Source organism: Elephantulus edwardii, unplaced genomic scaffold (genome assembly GCF_000299155.1).
Source record: "Elephantulus edwardii isolate Elephantulus edwardi_28Jun2011 unplaced genomic scaffold, EleEdw1.0 scaffold00132, whole genome shotgun sequence".
In the NCBI taxonomy this organism is placed as follows: Eukaryota; Metazoa; Chordata; class Mammalia; order Macroscelidea; family Macroscelididae; genus Elephantulus; species Elephantulus edwardii.
Window position 1 is genome coordinate 3,767,284 of NW_006399882.1, and position 26,106 is coordinate 3,793,389.

The following is a 26,106-nucleotide window of genomic DNA, read 5'->3' on the forward strand; positions in this document are numbered from 1 at the left end:
AAGAGGGGCAATCTCCTCCTATGCAATTTGCCCTCTTTGAAAACCCACTAGAGAGTCAGCTATGAGTCAACTCCAACTTCATGGTAATGACTGACTTTTTTTTTTCAAAGCCATCACTGGGGTGGAGCAACAAACACCCCTCAGCATAGATTCTCCTCATGCCAGTCAGGTCCATGTTGGCCTGTCTGTAAGGTCTTAAACTTATGAGCTAACCTTTCTGTAGGAGTCAATGTCTGGTGCAAGGAAGGCTAGGGAGAGATCTTTCTCATCAAGCCTTTGCCAGCTCCTATGGAATATACGTGGCAGAGTCAGGCCCACTTGAAAACTTAACAAATGTGCCAAAAAACATGACTGACTTTTTGATGCGTCACAATCCACCTGATGACAGTGAGTTTGGAGATTTGTTGTTTTTGTTTTGTTCTAACCTACAGAGGGTTAGCATTGTGGGATCTAAAAAGGTTCCTGGTCATCTTGTTTGCTCCCAATCCTATCTCACACATCAGTGTTCTGGCAAGACCTTCTATTAAAGTAGATATTTCTAACTGATGTGAGACTCCTTATCTGTCACATTTGAGCCCCTTGCTATGGATAGGTTTCACTGGAATCAAGAGTCTTAGTTAAAAAAGGTAAATGGCAGTTAAGTAGGGAGTGGGGTAAGGAAAAGTGAAGAGAGCGAGCTCATGCGGTAATGTCCTGGGCTGCCAGGACCTGGACAGGAAAGGATGTTGGTATCTGCAGAGGGCAGCAGCAGGATGAAGATAAAATGTCCCTTATACTACTTCACATTGGTATTCCCTCGAACTAGCTTTACCCGTGCACAATTTTTTATATAGATAATAAATGAATCGTAGCCAAATCCAGGTGTGAATTTCGCCATCCTCTAAGAAACTTTAGGGTTCAAGACCTTGTTCAAATATTGTCTAAGATCATTATTGTAGAAATCCAAAGATAAGTAGTAAAACATATATGAGGATCCAGGGAGGGGAGGGGAGGAGCAGAGGGGCAAGGATGGGCAGGGGAATAATCAGAGGGTCATACAACTTTATGGGTAGAGGGAGAGGTGAGTAAAGAAAATGTGAAAGAGCCACTGTGAAAAACAATGTATAGGATCTTTGTAAGTAAACCAGCATAAGATAAAAATTTTATTTTAAATAATTTTTTAAAAAATTCTTTTTAAAAAATCCAAAAAAGATAAAGTAGTCTGAATCTGCATAAAAGACATTGTTGGGAATTATCACAACTGGATGTGTTTTCATAGTTGCTTTTCTTTTTCATTAATAGTGGGTAACTGGGGATTTCCCTTTGTCTAGAATTGGTTTTCTCTTTCATCTATTTTTTATCATTATTTGAGTAAAAGTTTATAAAGAAAACTGGTGTTTTCACATGTACTTTGTTACATTAATTACACTACCCACAATGTAATTGCATTTGTCTTATTTCCTCCTTGTAATTCTAATTTTTATTAGTATCTGTTCATCTACCTCCACTATTGGCTGTATTTCTTACATACTTCTCATATCCAGCCTTTATTATTTTTATTTCCAGAAAAACTGACACATCATCTTGGTTCATCTTCTTTCTTTAGCGGCATTGTGCTGACCATCCCCTTACTGTTCATTGCCTCACCCTTCAGCCATCTGATTGTACATTGCCTTTCCCTTCACATATCTTAGTGTGTGACTATTATGGAGTGGCATCCACTTCCTAAACAATGTGACTCTAGAAACTCTATGAACTTTCATAAATGTCAGGAGTTATAGAAAGGCCTCAGGCCTTTTTTTCATAGGGTCGCTATGAGTCATGGTCAACTGGATGGTAATTATCTATCTGATTCTAGCGGTAAGGAACTGTGTGGCTAACCCAAAGGAACACAGTTCAAACCCACTAGCTGCCCTGCTGGAGAAAGATGGACAATCTCCTACTGTGTGAGTTACAGGCTCTGAAAACCCACTCGAGGGTCAGCTATGAGTAGTCTCTGACTCAATGGCACAGAGCAATAGCAACATTATCTATCTATAGGTTTTTACTCCCCTTGTCTAGAGTTGTGTAGATGCTATTGCTGAGGGTACACATAGTATTTGAGTCAATTTTGAGGCGAGCTAAATTCTTTTCTAAGGTTTGACCTAAAGTTCCTGTTTTGCAATCCATGGAGATTCAACAGATACAAACAAATTGACATTATCTTAGTTCCTTCCTATGTTGCCATAGGGAGCAATTTTTCATTGAACAATTATAAGGAAAAATACAGGAGGCAGACCATGAAACTCTACTTACTGTTAATACTTCTAGTTTTTTATTTCTGTTTCCGGTGACAAGCTTTTCCTTTTGATTTATATCTTCTATTTATAAAAAGAAAGAAAATAAAAAGCTCAAGTATCTGATGAGTTATTTCAAACAAATCACACAATTTAAGCATAATCAAGTGGCAATTAGCAATCTGTATCTTACCTGCAATGTACTTCATTCCTCTGCAGGAAAAGAAAATTTGACAAAATATCAGCTTCATTATGCTACCACATGACAAATAAAAAGAAAAATTTCAGGTTTTGGGTAATATATGACTGTCATTACTTCTTCCTCACCACAGGGGAAAAGAAATAATCCTATGAGGAATTAACTTCATTAACTATCATCTCATTCTCTGTGCACTAAATAAACTCTATTTAGTTAATGAAAATTCATACTCAGCTCTATTTCTGAACTCAAGATGGCCTTAACTCTGAAGAATACTTTCTGGATGGTGATGAAAACAACAGTACTTTCTATCCGTTTCATTGGCCCAGCTTCACACAGATTCAGAAATGAGAGGTTATCTGTGTTTATCATCTGTCCCTAAGCTAGTTCAAAGGAGTCATCAAACACCTCTCTGTGGAATGACTTGCATCAAAATAAGCAATAGTTTGCTTGATAGCCTCATAAATGTATTTGTCTGAAACATATTCTTAAAAGATAATCTACTTATTGTAAATTATTGTTGTTGTTATTGTTGTGTGCTGCTGAGTCAGAACTGACCCACAGCAGACCCTCCAGCAGGTTTTCAGGAGTGTCAATTGCACCAGAGGAGATTGCCTAGCTATCTCACTCAGAGCAGGGGGTGGATTGAAACTGTCCACCTTCAAGATGGCAGAGCAATTCTTTATCACTAGGCCACTGGAGCTTCTGGCTGACACCGTGAGCTGTTCCAAAGTTTGCTGTAGGGTCCAAAAGTATATTCATGTTGATATTTAAAGAAAGTTTCTCAAATGTTTCTGAGAGATACCAGGTTTGAGACCAATGTTGAAAAATGCCTTAAGTTGTATATCTCAAATACTGTCCTCTGTTTTCCTCACAAGCAAAGTAAGGCAGAGGCCCTCAGAATAAAACCACCAAGTCACCAGTTGGTCTCCACTCTTCATATCAATAGCCTGAAGAGTTCAATCACATACTTTGGTTTGGGCTTGGACACTTCTTTGGCCATTTTCTGACAGCATTCCTTAATGTTGCCGTATCTCCAAAGCAGGAAGCACACCCAGGCAGCCAGCACAGCAAACAACACAGCCATCAAAGTCAAGAGGAAAGGAATGTACCAGTCACTGGATTTGTACGTGTTGATAGCTGTATGCACAATGGTCAGGCCTTTCCTTTGCTGTAAATCATCATGTTTAAAACAAATAAAATTAGTTCATGTTTTCAGAAAAATTATATTTACATATAGTAGCATGGAGTATGGAGAACAGCAGCTCCACAGACACAAGGATTATTTACTCAGACTGTTTTTTTAAGCACACAAATGATGTTGAGGATTCCCCTAACACAAGGAGGAAGGCACCAATCTAGGGATCTGAAGGCTTGAATTGTATGCATTGGCTGCTCTGTGATCTTGCACAAATTCTTCTTCTCTCCCCTGAGTTTATTAGTCTTTAAAGTCAAGGGTTGAAGTGGATGGAATCTGAGGCCCTTTGAGACATGCATGCCTCTGATCCAACTCGTCACACAATAAACCCTTTGGTGGAGCCTGAGGGAATAATGTGGTCATGAGCATTAAATATTCTGGTAGAATGATTCCCCATTCATCTCCTATTTCAAAGGGTAGAATACGCTAATCATCAAATCTACTGAACAGACTCGGCAGCTATTATAGAATTCTACAGAAGTTTGGCATATTTGTTTTCAAAATAATAAAATACTAAAGCATCTGCTAAACTTTGGAGAGTTGAACTAGCCAAGGTGATGAATAAAAGCAATCTACTGTAGTGAGGAGCCCTGGTGGCACAATGGGCAACAGATCAGGATGGGCAGTTTGAATCTACCAGTCTCTCCACAGGAGAAAGATGGCCATCCTTCCTGGCATGGCTACTGCTATTCCATCAGGTTGGAACCAACCCATAGCTGGCCCTCCAACTGGTTTTCAGAGCCTGTTAATCACATGATAGGAGACTGCCCATCCTTCTCAAACTGCATCCCTTCAAGATTGCAATGTAGTTTCTTACGTCTAGGCTACCAGAGTACTAGATAATAATATTATTAATAATAAAAATGTTGCATAGTAAATAATGGGTAGTGCTCAAGTGAAAAGAGATGTAGTTAAAGGTATCACCCAGAGTAATGTTTTAGTCTTTCTGTTTGCAATCACTTGCTATGCATCAGAGAGCTGGACAATGACTAGGGATGGTAGAAGGGGAATTGATGCCTTTGAGCTATGGTGCTGGAGAAGAGTATTGAATGTACTATGTACTACTAAGAGAACAAACAGGTTTGTCCTAAAGAGGGTGAAATCGGGCTGCTCCTTAGAGGCAAGAATTCGGAAGCTCTGTCTGACATACTTTAGACATGTTGCAAGGAGGGACCAGTCCTTGGAGATGGATGACATTCTTGGGAGTTTGGAGGGACAGCACAATAAAGGAAGACCCTCGATGACATGGATTGAATCAGGGACTGGAATAATGGGCATAGGTGTGTTGGAGACAGCAAGATTGGCACAGGATAGAACAGGGTTTAGGGCTGTTGTACGCAGGATCATTGTGAGCTGTAGGCGACTCAACAGCACATAATAATAACAACATTAAACTTAAGTTTATGGTAGAATATCTGTCACACACCAACCCAAATTAAATCCCATAACTCTTTACTTCAGAACTGGTGGTTGGAGGCGGCGGGGTGTTGGCCCTCGTCACATAAATATCTATAACAACTGTGCCTGTCCTGGCTGTGGTGGTTCTGCCATATTTCAAGTTGTCATCGATTACGTGCACCACAAGATGAAACTGCCGCTGCAGCTCGATTCCAGCATCAAAGTCGAAAGGATACTTCACAATTAACTTTGGAGTATTTGAGCCTTGAGAAGGGTCGAATCCAAAATGATGATTGTCATTACCTTTAAAAGGGATAATTTTTTAAAAAACAAATAGGAATTAAAATAAGATATACTTGAATGTTTTCTTTAACCATTTCTAATCATTACTGATACACAGTGGGCCATGAAATAAATAAAATTTCGACTGAACTCTGAATTCTAATAGCTACGCAAGCGACTTGATGGTACTTAACCACAACAACATGCATGTCTTATAATAAAAGGTAGATCAAGTAAGCAATGTATTCAGTTGTTAAGTAAAAAACTAGTTCAGATTAAGATTCTAGGCCTGGTATCTATATAACTATCAGTAAGCTTCAGTCTTTTATGACGTTATTATGTCTACTTTTTCTTGTTGCTGTTATTATTGTTGGGTGCCATCAACCATAGTAGTTCCCTCTTTATCTAACTCCTACACAGAGCAATCTGGTTCTCACCTCCTTCTTATTTCAGGTCAACATCTAATGAGTCAGTCCAATAACAAACATCTGTCAATCCCTCCTAACAGGGAAGGCTCTGGAGACATTGTTGTAAACAAGCTATACATTGTCTCTACTCTTGCTCACTCATCATCCAACAAGAAAATAAGATAGATGCAACCACTGTGGAAAGTGGTGTGGCATTTTTCACAAAAAGTTGCAAATAGAGATATCATTTGACCCAGCAATTCCACTACTGGGAATATACTCTAAAAAGACCATAACCGCCATCCAAGCAGATATATGCACACCCATGTTTATCAAGGCTTTGTTCACAAATAGCAAGGAGTTGGAAAGTGCTCATCAACAAACGAATGGATAGAGAAGCTGTGGTATATTCACACAATGGAATACAATGCTGCATTGAAAAACAAGGAACTAATGTAATAGTATTCAAAATGGGTGACCCTGGAGGACATTATGCTGAGTGAAATATCTCAGTCACGAAAGGACAAATACTGCATAGTGCCACTGTTGTAAAACAGGATTGACATCGGGATTGGGGGGAGATTGAGAAAGAGGGGATAAATAATGTATACTGCATTGAAACAGATGAGGGAGAAAACTGTTTAAAAGGGATATGTGATTAGGTATTTTTTGTCATGACAGGAGTCCAGAACAAAGGCTGCATGGTGGAGTGGGCCTGGGGGGAGGGATTGTAAAATAATGAAAGAATTTTTCTTTTAATTTTCAAAGAGAAGAGTGTTCTGGGGGGGAGGGGTGGGCAGGGAGAAAAGTGCAACAATGAATGAATGGAAATCTAAAGTCTCTTTAAATTTTCATTAAAATTAATAATAATAATAAAACAAAATAAGATAATGCACTAGACAAGTAGTTGACTAATCTCTGAGTTAACTGATCTCCATGCTCCTATTCTCTCAGACTTAGTTCCTGGATGGTACAAATCAGTGCTAGATGACAAACAGAAAGGCTGGTGACCAAGCCACTACCCCCAGAGGTGCTTTGGAAGACAAATCTGGTGATTTATTTTCAAAGATGAAGTCCTTGAAAAGGCTACGGAGTTCAGTTCTACTCTTCACGCAAAGGGATCATCATGTGTCCAGATCAGCTCAGGATCAGCTGTTGATTTGGTTATTATTTTTGCGGTTATGCTCTCAGCTACATGAGTGTAGACCCAGTCTTCACTCTTTAAAGGTCTCTTTATTATATTATCTCCTGGTATTCGGTAGTTTTTCTTTATACAACTTATCAGTTTGCCATGTTTAAATCATTTCTATTACTATAGGTTAGTGGACAATGCACTTCATAGTAATAAGATTCCGTCCTTCTTGTACAATTGAATGTCCATTATCTAGCACCGTATCTAGGCACACTGGTGGCACATGGGCTGAGATACCTGTCTGCTAACCTCAAAGGTAGCTGTTTGAATCCACCAGCCACTCTGCAGTGGTGGAGCAATGTGTTGCTGTAAAGATCTATAACTGCACACACACTATGAGCAGTTTGACAGCCCTGTAGGGTTGCTATGAGTCTGAGTTGGAGTTTGACACAATGGCATTGGGCAGTGATGGTGACAGCATAGTATCTAATTTAGTCTACAAAAAGTATTCCCCTCAGTCGTAGGATTCTGTGCATAGTTAAAGTGGGTTTCAGTAAATCCAACAACAGCCACTCACTGCTATCAAGTCAATTTTAACCCCTGGTGACCCTCCGTTGGGTTTTCAGGACTGTAAATATTTAGGAAAGGAGAATGCCCATCTTTCTCTTATGGAGTAGTTAGGGGATTTGAGCCACTGAAGTTTTAGTTAGCAGTGTAAAGCACAATGTCACCAGAACTCTTTTATCCAAAAATATGATTATCAAATTATATTAACACACACAAAAAAGCCCATCATGACTGAGTGAATCTGTGTTAGCATCATCAGAAGGAAATCTCACCAGTTGCCATGGGGTCAGTTCCAACGTATAGTGACTACACATGGTTCAGCAGAAAACTGAGCTCCTTAGAGGTTCCAAAGGCTGATTCTTCATGAGTAGATGGCCAAGCTTCTCTTTCAAGGTGCCACTGTTTTTTGCCACCCAGGGGCTTCCATTAGGTGGAACAAGAGCTGCTATTTTCAACCAGCATTCTGAGCAATAGCCACAGTTCCTTATAACTTAACCCTCAGCATTTCCTATGCAGGTCTAAACTTTCTTTATTGTCAAAACACCCTCCACTAAAGGAAAAATATTTGCTTGGATTTGGAGAAGTGAAAGGGGTACGTTGAGGAAACAATTTTGGCATGAAATGGCTTGACCTTTACAGACACCGTCATTTCTAAGGCAAAAGCGTATCTTAAGGTAATTAATGTCCATTTGACACCCATTCATGATCAAAAAGAATAGAAAACGTATTCACCAGAAACAATCTCGAAGCGCATTTCAAAATCTTGTGAATCTCTGTCATGGCAGTTTAGTTTGAAGCCATTGATGTTGGTCCCAGCAGCAATATTGTCAGGAATCACTGCCTTATACAGTAGAGGGCTACAGCTGGGTGCTTCATCATTCTCGTCTCCAATGTCAACAGTGACCTGTCAGCCATAAGGGAGGAATCGCACATCAGCACCCTGTGACTATTTATACGCCAAATCAGAAATAAGCATCTGGCTAGAGACAGATCGTTGGGAATTATTAAGTGGAAAGTTGAGAGTGTTGAGTTGGAAGAAATGTTCCAGCAGGTTCAGGTTCTGGCTGTCAATCAACTCCTCGGCTGCCTTATTATTCCTGGGTCATCTGTGGCATTCGGAGGGGCCATTCGGGAGAGTGTCAGGCTCATTAGACAAGCCTGTGGAAAGCTCACAAAATACATAGCTGATAAGAAAGAAAGAGAAAGCAGAAGGATGATGCCTCAAAAAATTCTAACCCTTCGAGCGGGTGAAATATGTCTGTGCTTAATGATATATATGGCCTGAGTTTGTAGCCTCTTCTTCAACAACATTATCTCAAGCACAATAGATTGGAAGTGGGGGAGAACAATCTCATTATTTCAAAGTGTGCTCCATAAAATAGCACAAATCATGAAACTGGTGATTTACATACATGGAAAAAGATAAAAATAGCAACGATTTTAGAATGTCAGTGATCAAATGCCTAGAAAAGGTATCTGCCCACCTCTTAGATGAGTAATGACTTTCTCAGCCACCTTCACAGAAGAACCACTGTTTGCAAGTATTACCTTTTTGTACAATATTTTATATGATGTTTCAACCTCAGTTAAATTCTTGGGGAAAGTAGCTTCTTTCTTCAATGTTATTTTTGTAAAATGTGTTTAGCTGTATGTGCTATTTAATATCTGAGATATTTTTATGTGGTGTATTTCAGAGGGATTGCTGTAGTAGTATGGAAATACCACTAGCCTGGAATCAGAACTCTTTATAACAAACCTCGGTCAACCAACTGCTAACATCTTTATTTGGTGCAAGTAAGTTATACCTGTCTTACTCATCTTTGAAAAGGAAATCTTCTTCCTGACTTCCTTAAGATTGTTGGGAAGATAAAACCACCTAGTTGATAAGTATTTATCAAGGGCCAAATACTGGTGTAGACATACACATACACATACACATACACACACGTAGAAAGTACAGTTGTGAAGTAAACATGAGTCCCTGGACCAGTGCAATGTATACTTGGGGCGACAAAGCAAAGAGCACATCAACAAATAGATATACTAAAATATGCCACATAGTAAATAATGGTATGGGGGTAATGAGGGATAGGAATATTTGAATGCTGCTGTTACATGTTGTCAAGTTGAAACTGATCCATAGCTGATTTTTTCAGAGGTAGCAAAACACATGGAGGAGATTATCAAATTTTTTCTCTCACAGAGCAGCTGGTGGATTTGAACCACATGCCTTCAGGTTGGCAGCACAGTTTTAGTTGAGTAGGGCAGACTTTTCAGGGAAGGTCTTTCTTTCTTTTTTTTTTTTTTTTAGATCTTTCTTTTTTGGTCATACTCCTACCTCTTCCCCTCCCAACTACATAGATGGATGTCCTTAAGCAAGTGTATATCTTCATTGAATTCATAATGTGTAGTATTGTGATTTTAACTTGCATTATAGTTTGACAATTTTACTATAGCTATTTCCTGCTCTTCTCACAACATCTTAATTTTCTGCTGTTTGTACTACTAGTTCACTTATTTATTCTTGATTCTTAGCATTTTATAAGCTTTATCTACCATGCTTTACCAGGCTTCACTAACTCATTTCCCTTTTGAAGAACATACAGGTTACTTCAAATTCCCACATACATAGGAAAAGATCTTTGTAAATGGATTTCATTGGTACAGAGAGAAGATAAAAAATGAGAATATGAGCCACATGGCTGTCTGGAAGTTAATCATTATAGTCTTCTGCAAAAATTTAGAGGTGCAAGTATTGTCGATGTGGGAGGAAAACAGCAACAAGTTGGTGTGGTTGGACTGAGATAAATGAGAGGGAGAATCAGGAGGTGAAGACAAAAAGGTAGGCAGGGTTCAGACAACACAGGACATGGCAGGCCTCAGTAAGGATGCTTAAGAGTGATGGGAAGCCTTTGCAGAACGTCAAGAAATGAGCTATTTGTCTTTAAAAGTTTATTCAGTTGTTTTGATCTGCATCTCTCTTGGAGCTAGGGATTTTGAACATTTTTTTCATATGTTTGTTGGCCATCTGAATGTCTTCTTTGGTGAAGTGTCTGTTCATATCCTGTGCCCATTTTTTAATTGGGTTATTTATCTTTATCTTGTTGTGATGCTCGAGTATTTTATAAATTCTAGATTTAAGTCCCTTGTCTGACAAATATTTTTTCCCAATCTGTGGCTTCCCTTTGTACCCTGTTGGAAAAGTTTTTGGATGTTATTGCGGCTTTGTTCGCAATAGAAAAGAGTTGGAAACAACCGAAGTGTCCATCAATAAACAAATGGATAGAGAAGCTCTGATATATTCATACAATGGAATATTATGCAGCAAGGAACTCATGAAATATTATGCAAAATGGATGACTCTGGAGGATATTATGCTGAGTGAAATGTCTCAGTCACAAAAGGACAAATATTGCACAGGGCCACTGTTGTAAAACAAGACTGACATCAGCATTGAGGGAAGACAGAAAAGAAGGAGAGGAATGATATATATTTCATTGAAACAGATGAGAGAACAGTTTAAAAGGGACATATGAATGGGTATTCTTGTCATTACAGAAGTCCAGAGGAAAGGCTGCATAATGGAGTGGACTTGGGGAGGAGTGGCCTGCATAACAATGAAAGAGTTCTCCTTTTTCTTTTCAAGGAGAAGAGTGAATTGGGGAAGAGGGGGTGGTTGGGGAGAAAAATGAAACAATGGATGACTGGAAACCCTAAGTCTCTGTAAACTTTCACTGAAATGAATAAAAATAAAATTTAAAAAAAATGACAGTCCAGGGGAAAAAAAGTTCATTCAGGAGACTGTGGGAAGAATAGATTTTAACAGTCACAAATGGAAATAAGAAGTCTAGTTGTTAAGAGCCTGAGCTAGACCAAGTAAGGGATCGCAGTAGTACAGGCAGACGTCAGCAGTGGATGATAGAAATGTGGAAAGATCTAGGATGTATTAAAAAATAGAAATGAGAATTTGTTGATGGACAGGAGTGATAGTTTTGGATACATGAGAATATGTGAGAGCACATGCTCGCTTCGGCAGGATACGTACTAAAACTGGAAAGATACAGAGAAGATTAGCATGGCCCAAGCACAAAGATGCCACTCAAATTCAAGAATATGTAAGAGCTCATACTTAATCTCTCTCCTTCTTCCTATTTGGTTAATCTTGGGGAAAATTACTTGAAAATTCTGCTAGTGTGTTCCATAGGGAGTGGGACTGCCAATCCAAAGGCCTAGTTGTCCACCTGTGGCTCTTTAGGAAAAAGACAGGCTCTCTCTTTCTATGCAGTTTACAGCCTTGGAAACCCAACAGAGGGTCAACTATGAGTCACCCACTCAATGGCAAAGAGTTAGGGTTTTTTAGTTAGGACCACAGGGGATAAGGCTGAAGACTAAATGAACTCCTCAAGAGCATATTTCACAGTCCTTGGCCTTTGTTAGATTCTAAAGAAATAGTGGAAGTTGGCAGCAGTCATGACGATCATGATGATGATCACAATTACGATTGATTCCTAAATTTTGAAAGCCCAAGGGCCTCTCCCCCTTTTCTCAACATTAATGTACTTTCATCTATTGTTTCAATTTGCCAGCTGCTATCAATCAGTTAGACTCGATTGCAACTGTTTTGGTTTTTTTTATATACTGTTTAATTCTTCATATGTTAAAAATGTCAAGCTCCCTGAAGGCATATGTCATCTTCTCTATAACTCAGAGTGCCTTGGGCATGGAGTAATTGCTCAATAAATATTATTTGTTAAAATAAAGGAAGAATGCATGTACTCCTGTTTTATCACTAGGCGCAACATAAATTCTATTGAGACAATCAGAGTCAGTTAAATGTTATTTTTAAAAATCTGCTTCCCTCTCTTGTCATTGGTAACAGGTGGATGATAATTGCAAGTGATGTAATTTATGCTATTTTTGGCGTTCAAAGTGTCTATAGGAAAACACGCCACAGGTCTAAAGGTCGAATTAACTGGTTTCTTCTAAGACATCCAGGCCACCTAACCTTCTGCTAAGAACTGCAACTCACTCACTGTCTGTGAATGTCATTCTAACCATTGATTTGAATGGACCTGGTGTCTTAATGACGCTCTTTAGGACCTAATTACAGCATGAGCTGCAAGTCAGAGAATGCTGTGCAATATAGTAGGAAGTGCACAGTGAATCATCAGGCCAGATGGGGACCTTCACATTCTCCATATCCACTTCTGCCTCTTTCCCAGTCACGAAACCATTGAGTCATTAATAACACAGCACATCATCAATACAGAAGTAGTCACCCCACCGATGTCTTCTGTCCTTTGATGTTTCTACCACAGTCTAGTCTTGTATGTTCTCTCATTTTGCTATTAAAAGAATGTACCTTAGTTAACTCTGTTGTGAACAAAGTGAAAATTATCACCGTTTGATGAGAGGCAGTCTGGATTTGAATTCCAGTAAAATCTAAAATATTTTCTATTTAAACTCTGTACCTCAATTTTCTTACCTATAAAGTATAAATGATAACAATATTGCCTATATCAAAGGTTAAAATGAGAAATATATATGTATATTCAGCATTTCTTAAACTCAAGGAACAAATTCAAACCTCAAGTTGCTATAATCAAGGATACTTTAGGCAGAATATGAAATGATGCAGGAAGTATTAAAAGAAGATAGAAAGAATACACCGAGTCACTATATCGAAAGGAATTGACAGACACAGAAGAATTTCATGAAACAACATATGAGCAAGAGCCTATGGTGATGAAGGAAGAAGTTCAGGCTGTTTTGAAGGAAATAACAAAAAATAAGGCCACAGGAATAGATGGTATACTACTTGACATATTTCAGCTAACAGATGCTCCCCTGGACATGCTCACCAAGTTGTGCCAAGAAATCTGGAGAATAACCACTTGGCCAACTGATTGGAAAAGATCTATATTTGTTCCCATCCCAAAGAAGGGTGACCTATAGAACAATATCATTGATTTCACATGCAAGCAAGATTCTACTGAAGATTATCCAAAAACAACTGGAACAGCACATCAGGAGAGAACTGCCAGAAGCCCAGGCTGGGTTTAGAAGGGGTTGTGGTACTAGGATACTGTAACTAATATTAGATGGATCTAAGCTGAAAGTAGGAAATACCAGAGGAATGTATATCTGTGTTTCATTGACTATGCAAAGGCGTTTGACTGTGTGGATTATAACAAACTGTGGCTGACTCTGAGAAGAATGGGAATCCCAGAACACTTGATTGTGCTAATGAGAAACCCATACTTGGACCAAGAGGCAGTTGTCAGAACAGAATAAGGAAACACTGCATGGTTCAAAATTGGGAAGGGCGTATGCCAGGGATGTGTCCTGTCTCCATACCTTTTCAACCTGTATGCAGAACAGATTATCCGGGAGGCTGGGCTCTATTAGGAGAAATGTGGGGTCAAGATTGCTGGAAGATCTCTCAACAATCTGCGTTATGCAGATGACACAACCCTGCTTTCTGAAACTAAGGAGGACCTGAAGCACTTGCTGCAGAGGGTCAAGGACTGCAGCCTCCAATATGGATTGAGGCTCAATGTCAAGAAGACAAATATTCTCACCACTGGGCCAACTGACAGCATCAGGATGGATGGTGAAGAAATTGAGATTGTTCACAGCTTTAGTTTGCTTGGCCTCACAGTCAACACTCTTGGCACCAGTAGCCATGAAATTAAAAGATGTTTTGTGATGGGAAAGTCTGCTGTTAGAGACCTCTCCAAAGTACTTAAGAGCAATGGTGTCTCTCTGGAGACTGAGGTGTGTCTGATACAGGCCATGGTCTTTGCTATCACTTGTTATGCATCAGAGACTTGTACAATGACTAGGAAGGATAAAAAGAGAATTGATGTCTTCGAGCTGTGGTGCTGGAGAAGAGTATTGAGGGTACCATGGACTGCCAGGAAAACAAACAGATTCATCCTGGAAAGGGTTAAACCAGGCAGCTCCTTGGAGGCAAGGATCCTGAGGCTTCATCTAAAATACTTTGGACATGTTGTAGGGAGGGACCTGTCCTTGGAGAGGGACATCATGCTTGGTAGAGTGGAGGGACAGCGCAGGAGGGGAAGACCCTCTATGAGGTGGATTGCTTCAGTGACTGGGGTAATCGGGATGGGTGTGTCAGAGGCAGTGCGATTGGCACAGGACAGAGCAGAATTTTAGGCTGTTGTACATAGGGTCGCTATGGGTCGCAAGCGACTCGACAGCACCTAACAACAACAATTTGTTTATATTCTAAACAGATGGCCTTGTGGCAAGAAGTTGTACTTCAATCCCAAAGGTCATCAAGCTACTCCATGGAAACTGTTCAAGACCATCAGCTGCTCCATGAGAGAAGGATGGGCAATCTCCTTCTGTGTGATGAACTGCCTCTGAAAACCCACTGGAAGCTCAGCTATGCGTCAGTTTTGAATGGATAACACACAACAACAATAATAACATGTATTATATATTTGTTTCTATTATGAACACTATATATATATATTGTGTGTATACACACACACATATATATAGTGTGTATACACACACACATATATATTTTGTGTATACACACACATTTATTTATTTATTTATCTATTTATTGCTATCATCAGGTATATTCCTCTCCACAGCAGCCAAATAGGGTAAAGTAGTAAAATTGTCCCATAGAGTTTCCTAAACTATAGCCTTTAGGAAACAAATAATCATCACTTTTCTACCACTTTTCTACCATGGAACCAGTGGTGAATTGAAACATCAATTATATCTGTCTATCTATCTATAGCTATATACGTGTGTGTGTGTGTGTGTGTGTGTGTGTGTGTGTGTGTGTGTGTGAATCATTCTCTAGGATTCTACTTACCACAGTAATAGCTGTGTGAGGCTGAAATCTGTCACAGTCCACAGCTTCCACAGTGAGATTATATTGCTTCACAGACTCATAGTCAGGCTGCGTGGTGAGTTCAATCATCCCAGAGAGTGGGTGAATCCAAAACCTTTGTATGACCTGGATGTCTCCATTGGTTATTCTGTAAGTCACACAGTTTGGTGGATGGTCTTCATCAATGGCTGTCACTCTGCCAACTTTGTAGAAAGCTGTCAATAACATTTGGTAAGGTTTATTTGTGTTAGATGTACTACACTTAAAAAATTTAACATGTCACCAAAAGAACTAGATGAAGCCCAGCTACCGCTACTGACTGTTCTAATCAGGGCCTCAATATTTGGAGATTAGGGTGAGAAAAATGAGGAACAGAACTCAGATTGTTATAAAGTACAGACGTACTAGACCAGTCAAGACTAGAGTACTTCCTGAGACCACCTCTGAGATATCTTCAAACCTTGAACCAAAGATAGATACCCTTTGACGCTACCTTGTATTAACAGAATAGATTGACACACAAATTAAAAAAAAGAGTATAGTTAAAATAATGTACCATAGAAAAAAATCTATATGATACCAAAAGGTCAACAATTTCTCCCAAAGGGGGAAAAAAAGATAAGGTAGTTTGAAGACCAGAACACCTAAAATAAAACCAGAATGTAAACTGAGATTTTCAATCAGATAGTCTATTCTACCAAGTCTAATCTTGCCTGATGCTGAGTTTTTTTAAAAAGCATATAATACATGGAAGCTAGTTTTTCTATTTCTATAACTTTTCTTGATTGATATTTGACTTATGCCATGTAATTTGAAGTGATAAGTATCCATTTTCCATCACGTAGAGTTGGATTCTTCAAACAGGCAGCATTGTTCAAAAGGATTCAGATTGACTTTTTGAGAAAGTGCATCACCATTTGAAAAGCAAAGTTGGGTTTTAGTTGGTTTGGTTTAGTTTTTAAATAAAAATAAATGTTTGTTTTATCTTGGTTTGCTTACATAGCTCATATGCATTGTGTTCCACACTATTCTTCATTCACACTGTGTTTCATTATAATCATTCTCATTCATATTTTATAAAATTAATCAATACTAGAAGAATATCTGACAGGCAATAATTTTACCTACCAGATGAAAGACACTTCCCTTACAGAAATAACCAATACATTCACTGCCCGCCCTATCCCTGCTACATCCCCATTCCATTGTCCATTTCTTGTTTAGGAGGATGTAAGTCCAAATTCCATGTACACCTTCAGAGAAATATTTTTGTTAAGGCTGTACTGAGGGAAGATCCTGGCCACAGAGCTTCTTCTAAATTCTATGACTTACTGTCTCTGTTTACATTGCTGACACAATGTGATAATTCCAAGGAAGGTCTGGGCAGGTCTTTTCTAGATCTGATACTGTGGGGGTATTTGAGACTGAAGATATCTTTCCCAAAAGATAAGATTAAGGTAGCTGATGCATTGCAGGTGACTCAACCAATAACATTCTATGACAGCTTTGGAAACAGGAGTGGCATCCACTTCCTAAACAACATGCCTCCAGAAACTCTATGAACTTTGATAAATGTCGATAGTAGAGGGGCTTCAGGCCTTTTGTTCATAGGGTCACTATGAGTCATGCTCAACTCGTAGGCAATCATCAACAACAACAGTCAACATTCAACTATGCCCACCATTGTCCTGTGTTTTCAGATCTCCCAAGTTATGTGAATATTTTTGGTTTTGTATGTGTGTGCCTCAAATTTAGTATAAATAGCATATATTATTTCCAATGAATGTTTACACAGCAGATTCCATTCCCATTGACAACTTCTATACAAATTGTGCTTGATGCCTTTGAGCTGTAGTGCTGGGGAACAGTATTGAGTGTACTGTAGACTGCCAAGAGAACAAACATATCTGTTCTGGAGAGGGTGAAACCAGGCTGCTCTTTGGAGGCAAAGATTTTGAGGTTCTATTTCACATACTTTGGGCATGTTACCAGCAGGGATCAATCCTTAGAGAAGGACATCATGCTTGGAAGGGTGAGGAACAGTGCAGGAGAGCTAGATCTTGGGTGAGATGGATTGACTTAGTGAATGTGGTAATGGAAGTAGGTGTGTTAGAGACTGAGATTGGCTTAGGATAGAGTAGGGTCCATAGGATCCCTATAAGTTTTAGATGACAGTACATAACAACAATAACAGCATACAACCTATGCAGTGACATTAGTTACATTTTGTACAATGTGTCACTGTAATTGCCTTATTCATATTCTTCCTTCATTCTGAAAACATACTCATGGTGGCCTATTGGATAATGATACAGAACCTAAGTCATTCTGATCACTCCAGGGAATTCAAGGCTGATCAGCTAAAAATTAGCCCATTGTTGGTGGGATTATAAAATGGTGTAACCATTCTGGAAGGCAGTTTGCTGCTTCCTCAAAAATCTGAACATAGAAATTTCATATGACCCAGCTATTCCACTACTTGGAATATACCCTGAGAATATGAGAACCGAGGCACCAACTGAGATTTGTACACCAATGTTCATAGCAGCATTAATCACCATCGCAAGAACAAGGTAACATCCCAAATGTCCACCCACAAATGAATGGATTGAGAAATCATGGTACATTAACACAATGGAATAGTGTGCAGCAAGCAGGAGCAATAACTTTATAAATGATTACCTAACTTGGGAGAAACTGGAGAGCATTATGCTGAGGGAATTAACTCAGACCCACAATGATAAATATTGTATAAAACTATGATTATAGAATGAGAACAAGGATCCAGGAGGGGTGGGAAAGGTTGGAAGCAGAGAGATGTGGATGTGCAGGGGGACGGAGGAATTAATCATTGGGTTGTACAATCTGATGGGCGGAAGGGTGAGGAAAATCGAAGGAATTTGTTCAAATTTGTATCTGAATTTTGTAAATAAACTAGTAGAAAAATAAAAACAAAAGAGAAGAAAAAAATTAGCCCAACTCCCATAGTTTTGAGCAAACTGCCAAGAGCAGAGGGATAGCACAGTCGGTTCTCAGATTTATGAGCCAAATACATGTATATTTCTGTATTACCCTAGTTTATGTTGTGGTTTCATTACGCAGCATAATTATGGTCATAGATGACGGCAACAATGAATTTACTCCTTAATCCTTTTCTATCTGGGTTGTAAGCCCACAGAAGATGACTTTGCCTCCTCCGTTTAGTAAAACATCATTACACAACGGCCAAACACACCCACATATGCACGTGCATGGCCATAAGGTTGCTAATAATCACGAATGAAAAGGTATGATGAAGAAACCATTTCACGTGCTGGATCCAACCACCTGCAACCTCGTAAGCATCTCTTTTTCAGCCCACATCCTCCTTTGACCAAGGCTTGTCAGTCTCCAATAGCGTGCTATTAAGCAGGCAATGAACACGACTAATAACACCAAGGGCAGAGAAACCACACTAATGAGCAAGAACATAATGTCCCATGACTGCGCCTCCAGAGTCCAGCCAATCGCCGAAGTGAAAGCTTTAGTATTAAAGAAAAAGATGTCCCAACGGCTACAAAACCACATCAAACAGATTAAGGGTAAAATTGCCATATCTCTCTTACCGCGTGGACAGAGACGGTGTCATTTTCCCATTTAACCTGGTTAAATAAAACAGGAAGCATACATGTTCCTGTAGGTGTAAAATTAACCTTTCAATAAAACTAAAAGCTCACTTGAGAATCTTTAGCTGAAGTTTAAAGTAGATTAATTATAAAACACTGCAAGCTTACCAAATATCCTCATCAAAAACTACCGGACATGAAGAATGTTTTTCCTTAGGACTTGCCATACAGTACGATACTTTCATGCACTTTCTTCTTTTAAATAATTTCTTATAAAAGATTTTTATCTATTTCTTTTTTGCCCATGCCTTACTTTCTTCGGAGGTTTTTTTATGGTCAAGAAGAGATTTTCTCATCACATATCATCGGGGGGAAATTATTTTAAATAATTTTTATAGAATACTATAAATAATACACATAGAATTTCCATAAAATATTCTAGATATTAGTAAATATTGCAGAATGGCACTTTCACCCTTAATCCGTTATTGTTGTTGTGTACCATAGAGTCATAACCGACTCATAGCTGACACTCCGGCGGGATTTCAGATGCAATTAATCCCAGGAGAGGAGATTGCCCATCCCTCTGCGGCAGAGCAGCTGGTGGCCTAGAACCACGTGCCTTCGGGGTTGCAGCGCAGCTTCTTTGCCATTACTCCGCCAGAGCGACCTCAGTCATCAAGACACAGATCCTCTGTGCTAATTAACCCAGGATGGGAAGAGACTTCCAATCTGTGTGTTTGAAATGGAAATGTCCTCCAGGTTATGGGCTAAATGTTTCATAGTCTGAAGGGAGTTTGTTTTCTAAGTGGGTTTAATCTTCATTTTCCTTCCTGAAAGTAAATGGTCTGTCAGTTGTGAGAAAAATTGTCTTTGTTTTGATGAACATTTCCTCAAATAGAAACCAAAACAAAGCAAAAAATGGAACAAATTAAAAAACTCAATCATCTCCTAATTTCTTACAGCTCATGTACTTTGGTGGAGAAGATCTAGGGATAGTGGAAAAGGACAGACAGAATTTCCCACACTGTAGGCACTCATTAAGGGCTATGATGACTGTTAATATGTGCCTTGTGGTCAATACAGGTGGTGGTGGTTGTTGTTAAGTGCTGTTGAGTCATAGATGATTCACAGTGACCCTACGAATGAATGAAAGACCTGAACACTTGTATAATTTTCATTGTTTTTCCAAGTTCATGGAGTTTCTGGAGGCAAGCTATTTCAGAAGTGGAGGCCACTCCTGCTTCTAAGCTTGTTTTAATCAGGGAGCTCCACCAAACACTGTCCACCACGGGTAACCATTCTCACATTTGGCATATCAGTGTTTAGCATCACAGCAACCATGAGTTACTTCTGTACAGCAATTCACAGATCAGTGTTAAACTGCTTAGAAGAATGTTTGATCCAAAATAACTAAAACCAGGCCTGAGAACTGCAAATCACCCACCTTTGGCTTGGTGGCATCACTTTCTGTCCACTAGGCCAACAGAGATTTCTCTATGCTTAATACAGGTACATTTATCATTTAGTTCTCACATCTAACCAATGACACAGTTATTTTAATCTCCATTTCACATGTATAATTTAGAGACACATACATATAACTTGGCTTGCCCAAAGTCATCAGACTAGAAGTGGCAGAGAGAGATTTTTTTATTCCAACATCCTTCTTCTTTTTGCCACATGATGGTGTTAACTTCCAAAGAAAAGACCTACACAATTCAGTTATTATATTATCCACCTAGGTGTAAAATAGTACACAGAACAATGACCCATTGGTTTCTTTGTCTCAATTCTCAGTATTTGTTTTCCAACTCCAGTGACTTCAGATGGGCCGTCAGAATCTACTCAATAATGGTAATCTGGAATCCTGAACAGGTTTTGGAGGAATTTGGAGGTTTGCAGCTAGGTCTCATTTCTGCTGCTAACTCACTAGCCATGTGTCTTTGAATAAAACTGTTTCTCTATTTGGTCTCCATTTTCTCTAAGTAAAATAAAGGTGTTGCTGTCAGATCCTGTCGAGTCTACTATGACTCACAGCAACTTTATGAACAACAGGTAGAAAGCTTGCCTCATCCTGGGCCATCACCTGCCACGCTCAAGCCTATTTAGAGTCACTGTGTCAGTCAATTTCGTTGATGTTGGAGTGTTGTTTTGTTTTGATGGGTTGTTTGGGTTTTTTTGGTGTTGTTTTTTTTTTTCCAGACTGTCTGAATTAATAATGTTGCCATGGAAAACCCTAAATCTTTTCCTTTACTGGACTCTGTGAAGAGGAATGTGGCATCAGAATTAGAGGAAGACTCATCAATAACCTGTGCTATGCAGATGACTGTGGCCCTCAGGCCAAGTTCAAATTGTATTCCTGTCAAACATTCTTCTAGGTGGTATAGCACTGGTCTGTGCATTGCTGTACAGAGGTAACTCGTGGTTGTTGTGATGCTGAACACTGGGACACTGATGTGCCAAATGAGGTAATGGTTACCCATGGTGGACAGTGTTGGCTGGAGCTTCCCAACTAAAACAAGCCTGGAAGCAGGAGCGGCATCCACTTCTGAAATGGCTTGCCTCCGGAAACTCTATGTACGAACAGTGCTCAGGCCTTTCGTTTATAGGGTCGCTATGAGTCGTCTATGGCTCAACAGCACCGAACAACAACATGCAAATGACACAACCTTGCTTGCTAAAAAAATGAGGAGGACTTGAAACACTTGTTGCAGAAGATCAAGGAATGCAGCCTTTGGTATGGATTGCATGTCAATGTCAAGAAAAGAAAAATTCTTACCACTGGACCAATAGACAACATGATGGATGGAGAGAAGACTGAAACTGCCAACAGCTTCATCTTGCTTGGATCCACAGTTAATATCCTTGGTACTAGTGGTCAGGAAATAAGGAAACACACTGCACTGGGAAAATCTGCAGTTAGGGACCACTCCAAATTATTAAGGAGTAATGATGTCAGTTTTTAAAGTGCATCTGATTCAGGCCATGGTCTTTCTGATTTCTTGCTATGCATCTGAAAGCAATCAACATGCATTGATGACAATGGGCAACTGGAGTGCCAAAGTTGGGAACAGGGAAGAAAGATCAGTAGCTGGAAAACATGGACTTTGTGACAGAAATGAGGCTAGTGATAGAATGATAGAATTCTACACAGTTAATGATTTATTCATTGCAAATACCTTTTATAAGAAACACAAAGACATGCTATACCCATGGATTTCACCTGATAGTATGCATAGGAACCAAATCAATTACATTTGCGGAAAGAATCAGTGGAGAGACTCAATAGCAGCAGTGAAAACCAGGCCAGGTGCTGACTGTGGAACAGACCACCAACTACTCATATCCAAGTTCAAGCTGAAGTTGAAGAAAATAAAATCAAATCCACAGGAACCAAAATTTGACCTTAAGCCTATCCCACTCAAGTTTCAAAACCATCTCAGGAACAGGTTTGAGGCCTTGAACACCGATGAGCGTAGACCAGATGAGCTGTGAGAGTATATCAAGAGTACTGTCCATGAAGAATGCAAAAGATCATTACAAAGACAGAAGAGGAAGAAAAGACCAAGAAGGATGTCAGATGAGACTCTAAATATTGCATTTGAGCCCTGAGAAGCCAAAGGTAAAAGAAGAAATCAAGAAATTAAAGAGCTGAACAGAAAATTTCAAAGGACAGCTCGGGATGACAAAGCAAGATACTATAATGAAATGTGCAAATAGCGGGAGTCAAAAAATCAAAAGGGCTGAACTAGCTCAGGATTTCTTAAGCTGAAGGAATTGAAAAATTCAAGCCGTGAGAGGTAATACTTAAAGATGCTTTGGGTAGAGTGTTAAAAGGTCCAAGAAGGATTAAAGAAGATGGAAGGAGTATAGAGTCACTGTACCAGAAGCAATTGGCTGACACAGAAGAATTTAATTAAATAATGTATGAGCAAGAGCCTATGGTGATGAAGGAGGAAGTTCAAGTTTCTCTGAAGGAATTGAAAAAATACAAGGTTCCAGGAGTTGACGACATCCTTATTGACATATTTCAACAAACAGACGCTGCCCTGGATGAGCTCACTAAGTTGTGCCAAGAAATCTGGAGGACAGCCACTTAGCCAACTGAACAGAAGAGAAAAATATTTGTTCCCATTCCAAAGAAAGGTGACCCGACAGAGTGCAAAAACAAAAACAAACAAACAAAAAAATCGAACAATATCATTAATATCACATGCAAGCAAGATTCTGCTGAAAATTATCTAAAAACAACTGGAAAAACACATCAACAGAGAACTGCCAGATGTGCAGCCTGGGTTTAGAAGAGGCTGTGGTACTAAGGATATTATAGCTAATGTTAGATGGATCTTGGCAGAAAGCAACTACCTTAGATAATCAAAAGAACAGGAAAGAGTCATTGTTAGTGAGAATCTAACAAAAGATTATTCGAAAATCTTTCTTGAGTACTTACAAAACAGTATGTAAACCAATGGGAGGAAAATAGGACCATGTCTAACAATAATCCTATTTATATGCAATTTTTTTTCTGAAATTATTTGGTCATCTATTAAAAGATACCCAAGGTTTAAGTAGGTATGTCTTTCTTTTACAAAGCTGTCAGGAATCTGTTCAAAGTTGTGTGGTAGATCAGAATGGAAACCTCCTATGTAATTGTCCATTATGAGTCCTAGATCGACCTCCAAGAGAACCTTCCAGGTCCCAGAGACCTGGATCCCTAGCTCTCAATGTCGACCTCCAAGCAAACCTTCAAAGCAGCCATCAGAAGACACTAAAGGTGTTATCAGTGCGCACCTGCTCCCTGAAGGTTGCAAGCCCCCAAATTCTCCCTCACCCCATGATTTCCCTCACCTGTTGCGTTTTGTAAAGGTATGGGCTTTGGTCTTGTTGACAACACATTTGATATTTGGGGATGCTTTCTTATGTACATCTTTACATTATAGGAGCAAAGGATTTCTCACCTCCTGCCGTTTCTGGAACAGAGAAGAAGTAGTGTGCAGGTTTAAATACAGGACTGAAGTCGTTGACTGGAGCAATCCCCACAATGATGGTCACAGTTGCTAAAAAATTGAACAGAGAATAACCACTTTCTTGTTGCTTTAGTTTTCTTTTACAAACAAGCCAGATTTGCCCCAAGGAAAAAGCTTAGCTGAGAATTTGAAATTATAATTGGATTCTCTTTGTTCCTACTTGCTGTCTGTTCCCAAACTATGGGCCTGCTAAAAGGAATGCAAATACATCCTAGTGCCAGTCATAACAATTTAGTGGAAGATGCAGCATACTCTAGACTGTATTTTATCCATTACATACTATGTAAATTACACTAATGTATATAATGATAACATATTGTACACAAAGAATTTCTTGTTTTTCATGCATATCATCTCTTCCATTCAAGGGTTTGCTGAGTTGTCCATCTCAATCCAGAAAACAGCACCTTACATTTTCCTTTTAGTGTATTATCCTGGGAGATAGAATGAAAAGACAGACAGCAAATCATGTTTAAAGTTTAGATTTTATATCTTCCTCTTGGTATCAAACTGCTTAGCTTCTTTGAAGTCCCATTCCCTCATCTATAAAAGGGAAACAGCAGCCATTCCAATCTTCTACATGTCAATGTGGATGTGGAGACAATGTGAAATCATGCCCACGGAGGTCTTTTTCAAACTATAAAAGGTTAAGTAGAAGTAATTATTACATGCTATTGATCTCAGCCAGAGGTTTAGTGGGGAGAAAAATTCTCTATTTCAAACCAACAAGCTAAAACTTCATCAAAAAGAGGGTTATAAAAAGGAAATTTGATGTTCAAGCCTAAAAGCAAGCAAATTGAAAGCAAATATTTGGCTTATTTTTTCATAAAAGTAAAATAATCATCAAATATTTACTATGCAAAGCAATGATTTTGTATTTTATAGACATTATTTCTATATTTTGTAACTGTTTGTGGTGGTGGTGGTGGTGGTGGTGTTAAGTGCCATCGAGTCGCAGACGACTCATAGCGACCCTATGAATGACAGTCCTGGACTCTTCCTGTATAACTTTCGTCCTTTCTCCAGGTTCATAGGGTTTCCAGAGACAAGCTATTGTGGAAGTGGATGCCACTCCTGTTACCAAGCTGTTTGTGTTAGGTGATATAAATTGAGTTTTGATTCAAAGCGAGCCTTGCTGGCAGAGAAGAACATTCCCAAAAGTTTTCTAGGCTGTAATCTTTCTAGGAGTCTTTTTCCTCCAGAGCTGTTTGGGGTGGGGTGTACCACCGAACTGTTGGTTAGCAGCTGAGCACTTAGTCACTGCACTACAAGACGCTCCTTCTCTATCCTAAGTTCTTGTTGTTTTTATTGCTGATTGTCATTGGGTAGACTACGACTCATACCGACTCTCTGAGCAGATCTGAACCTTGCCCTATGGAGAATGGAGAATGGAGAATGCCCTCCATTCTCACCATCTCTGATGTACTTGTTCCTATGGTTACAGTCACTGTGTCAATCCATCTTGTCAAGGGCCTTCCTTTCATTTTCTGACCCTCCACTTTTCCTGGCATAATGGCTTTTTCCAAGGACTGGTCCTTTCTGAAAACATGCCCAAAGTATTTGACATGAAGTATTGACAGCATCGTTATGGCTTACTCATTACACCGGCTTGTATTTCTTCCAAGACAGACTTGTTCTTTTCACAATCCAAAGGATATTCACAACTATGGCATCGATGCTTCTGTCATCCTTATTCATTCTCCAACGTTCAAATACATAAGAAATCATTGAAGAGACCATGTCTTGGATCAGGCCCATCTAAGCCTTTAAACTGATTTCATTGCACTTTAGAGAGCTCCTTGAGAGCAAATTTTCCCAATGCAACATATTCATTACTATAAATAGTAGGATTTTGTTGCCTCAATATTACAGATGAGAAAAAAATTGAGATTTTCAGAATCAAGTTCCTTGACAAAAATCACAAAGATCATACATTGCTTAGTAGGAAACAGCATTGTCTGCCAACATACACCAAATACCTTCACTAACATGCTGATACATGAAAAGGAGAAATGCTTTGTCACAAAAGATTTTTTAAAAAATTTTACTGCCTGAGCAACAAGAATGGCAAGATGAACAAACAAGGGTGATAGACACTTTTTCCCCAGAATGGACAGTGATGTTTGTGTTCTGGAATGATAACCTGCTAGCCCCAAA

General features: G+C 39.2%; 1 protein-coding gene across 1 annotated transcript in view; it reads right to left on the minus strand.

The window, feature by feature from the left end:
* Positions 1-678: 678 nt before the first annotated feature.
* Positions 679-26,106, minus strand: part of LOC102865561 (cadherin-related family member 3-like) — a 147,932-nt gene continuing 122,504 nt past the window's right edge. The window contains exons 8-15 of the mRNA XM_006893867.1: positions 23,881-23,979; positions 15,297-15,529; positions 8,171-8,342; positions 5,109-5,353; positions 3,426-3,625; positions 2,449-2,468; positions 2,275-2,339; positions 679-732 (exon numbers count right to left, since the gene is read on the minus strand). Of these exons, the coding sequence (XP_006893929.1) occupies positions 679-732; positions 2,275-2,339; positions 2,449-2,468; positions 3,426-3,625; positions 5,109-5,353; positions 8,171-8,342; positions 15,297-15,529; positions 23,881-23,979 (1,088 nt within the window). The remainder of the gene's footprint in view (positions 733-2,274; positions 2,340-2,448; positions 2,469-3,425; positions 3,626-5,108; positions 5,354-8,170; positions 8,343-15,296; positions 15,530-23,880; positions 23,980-26,106) is intronic.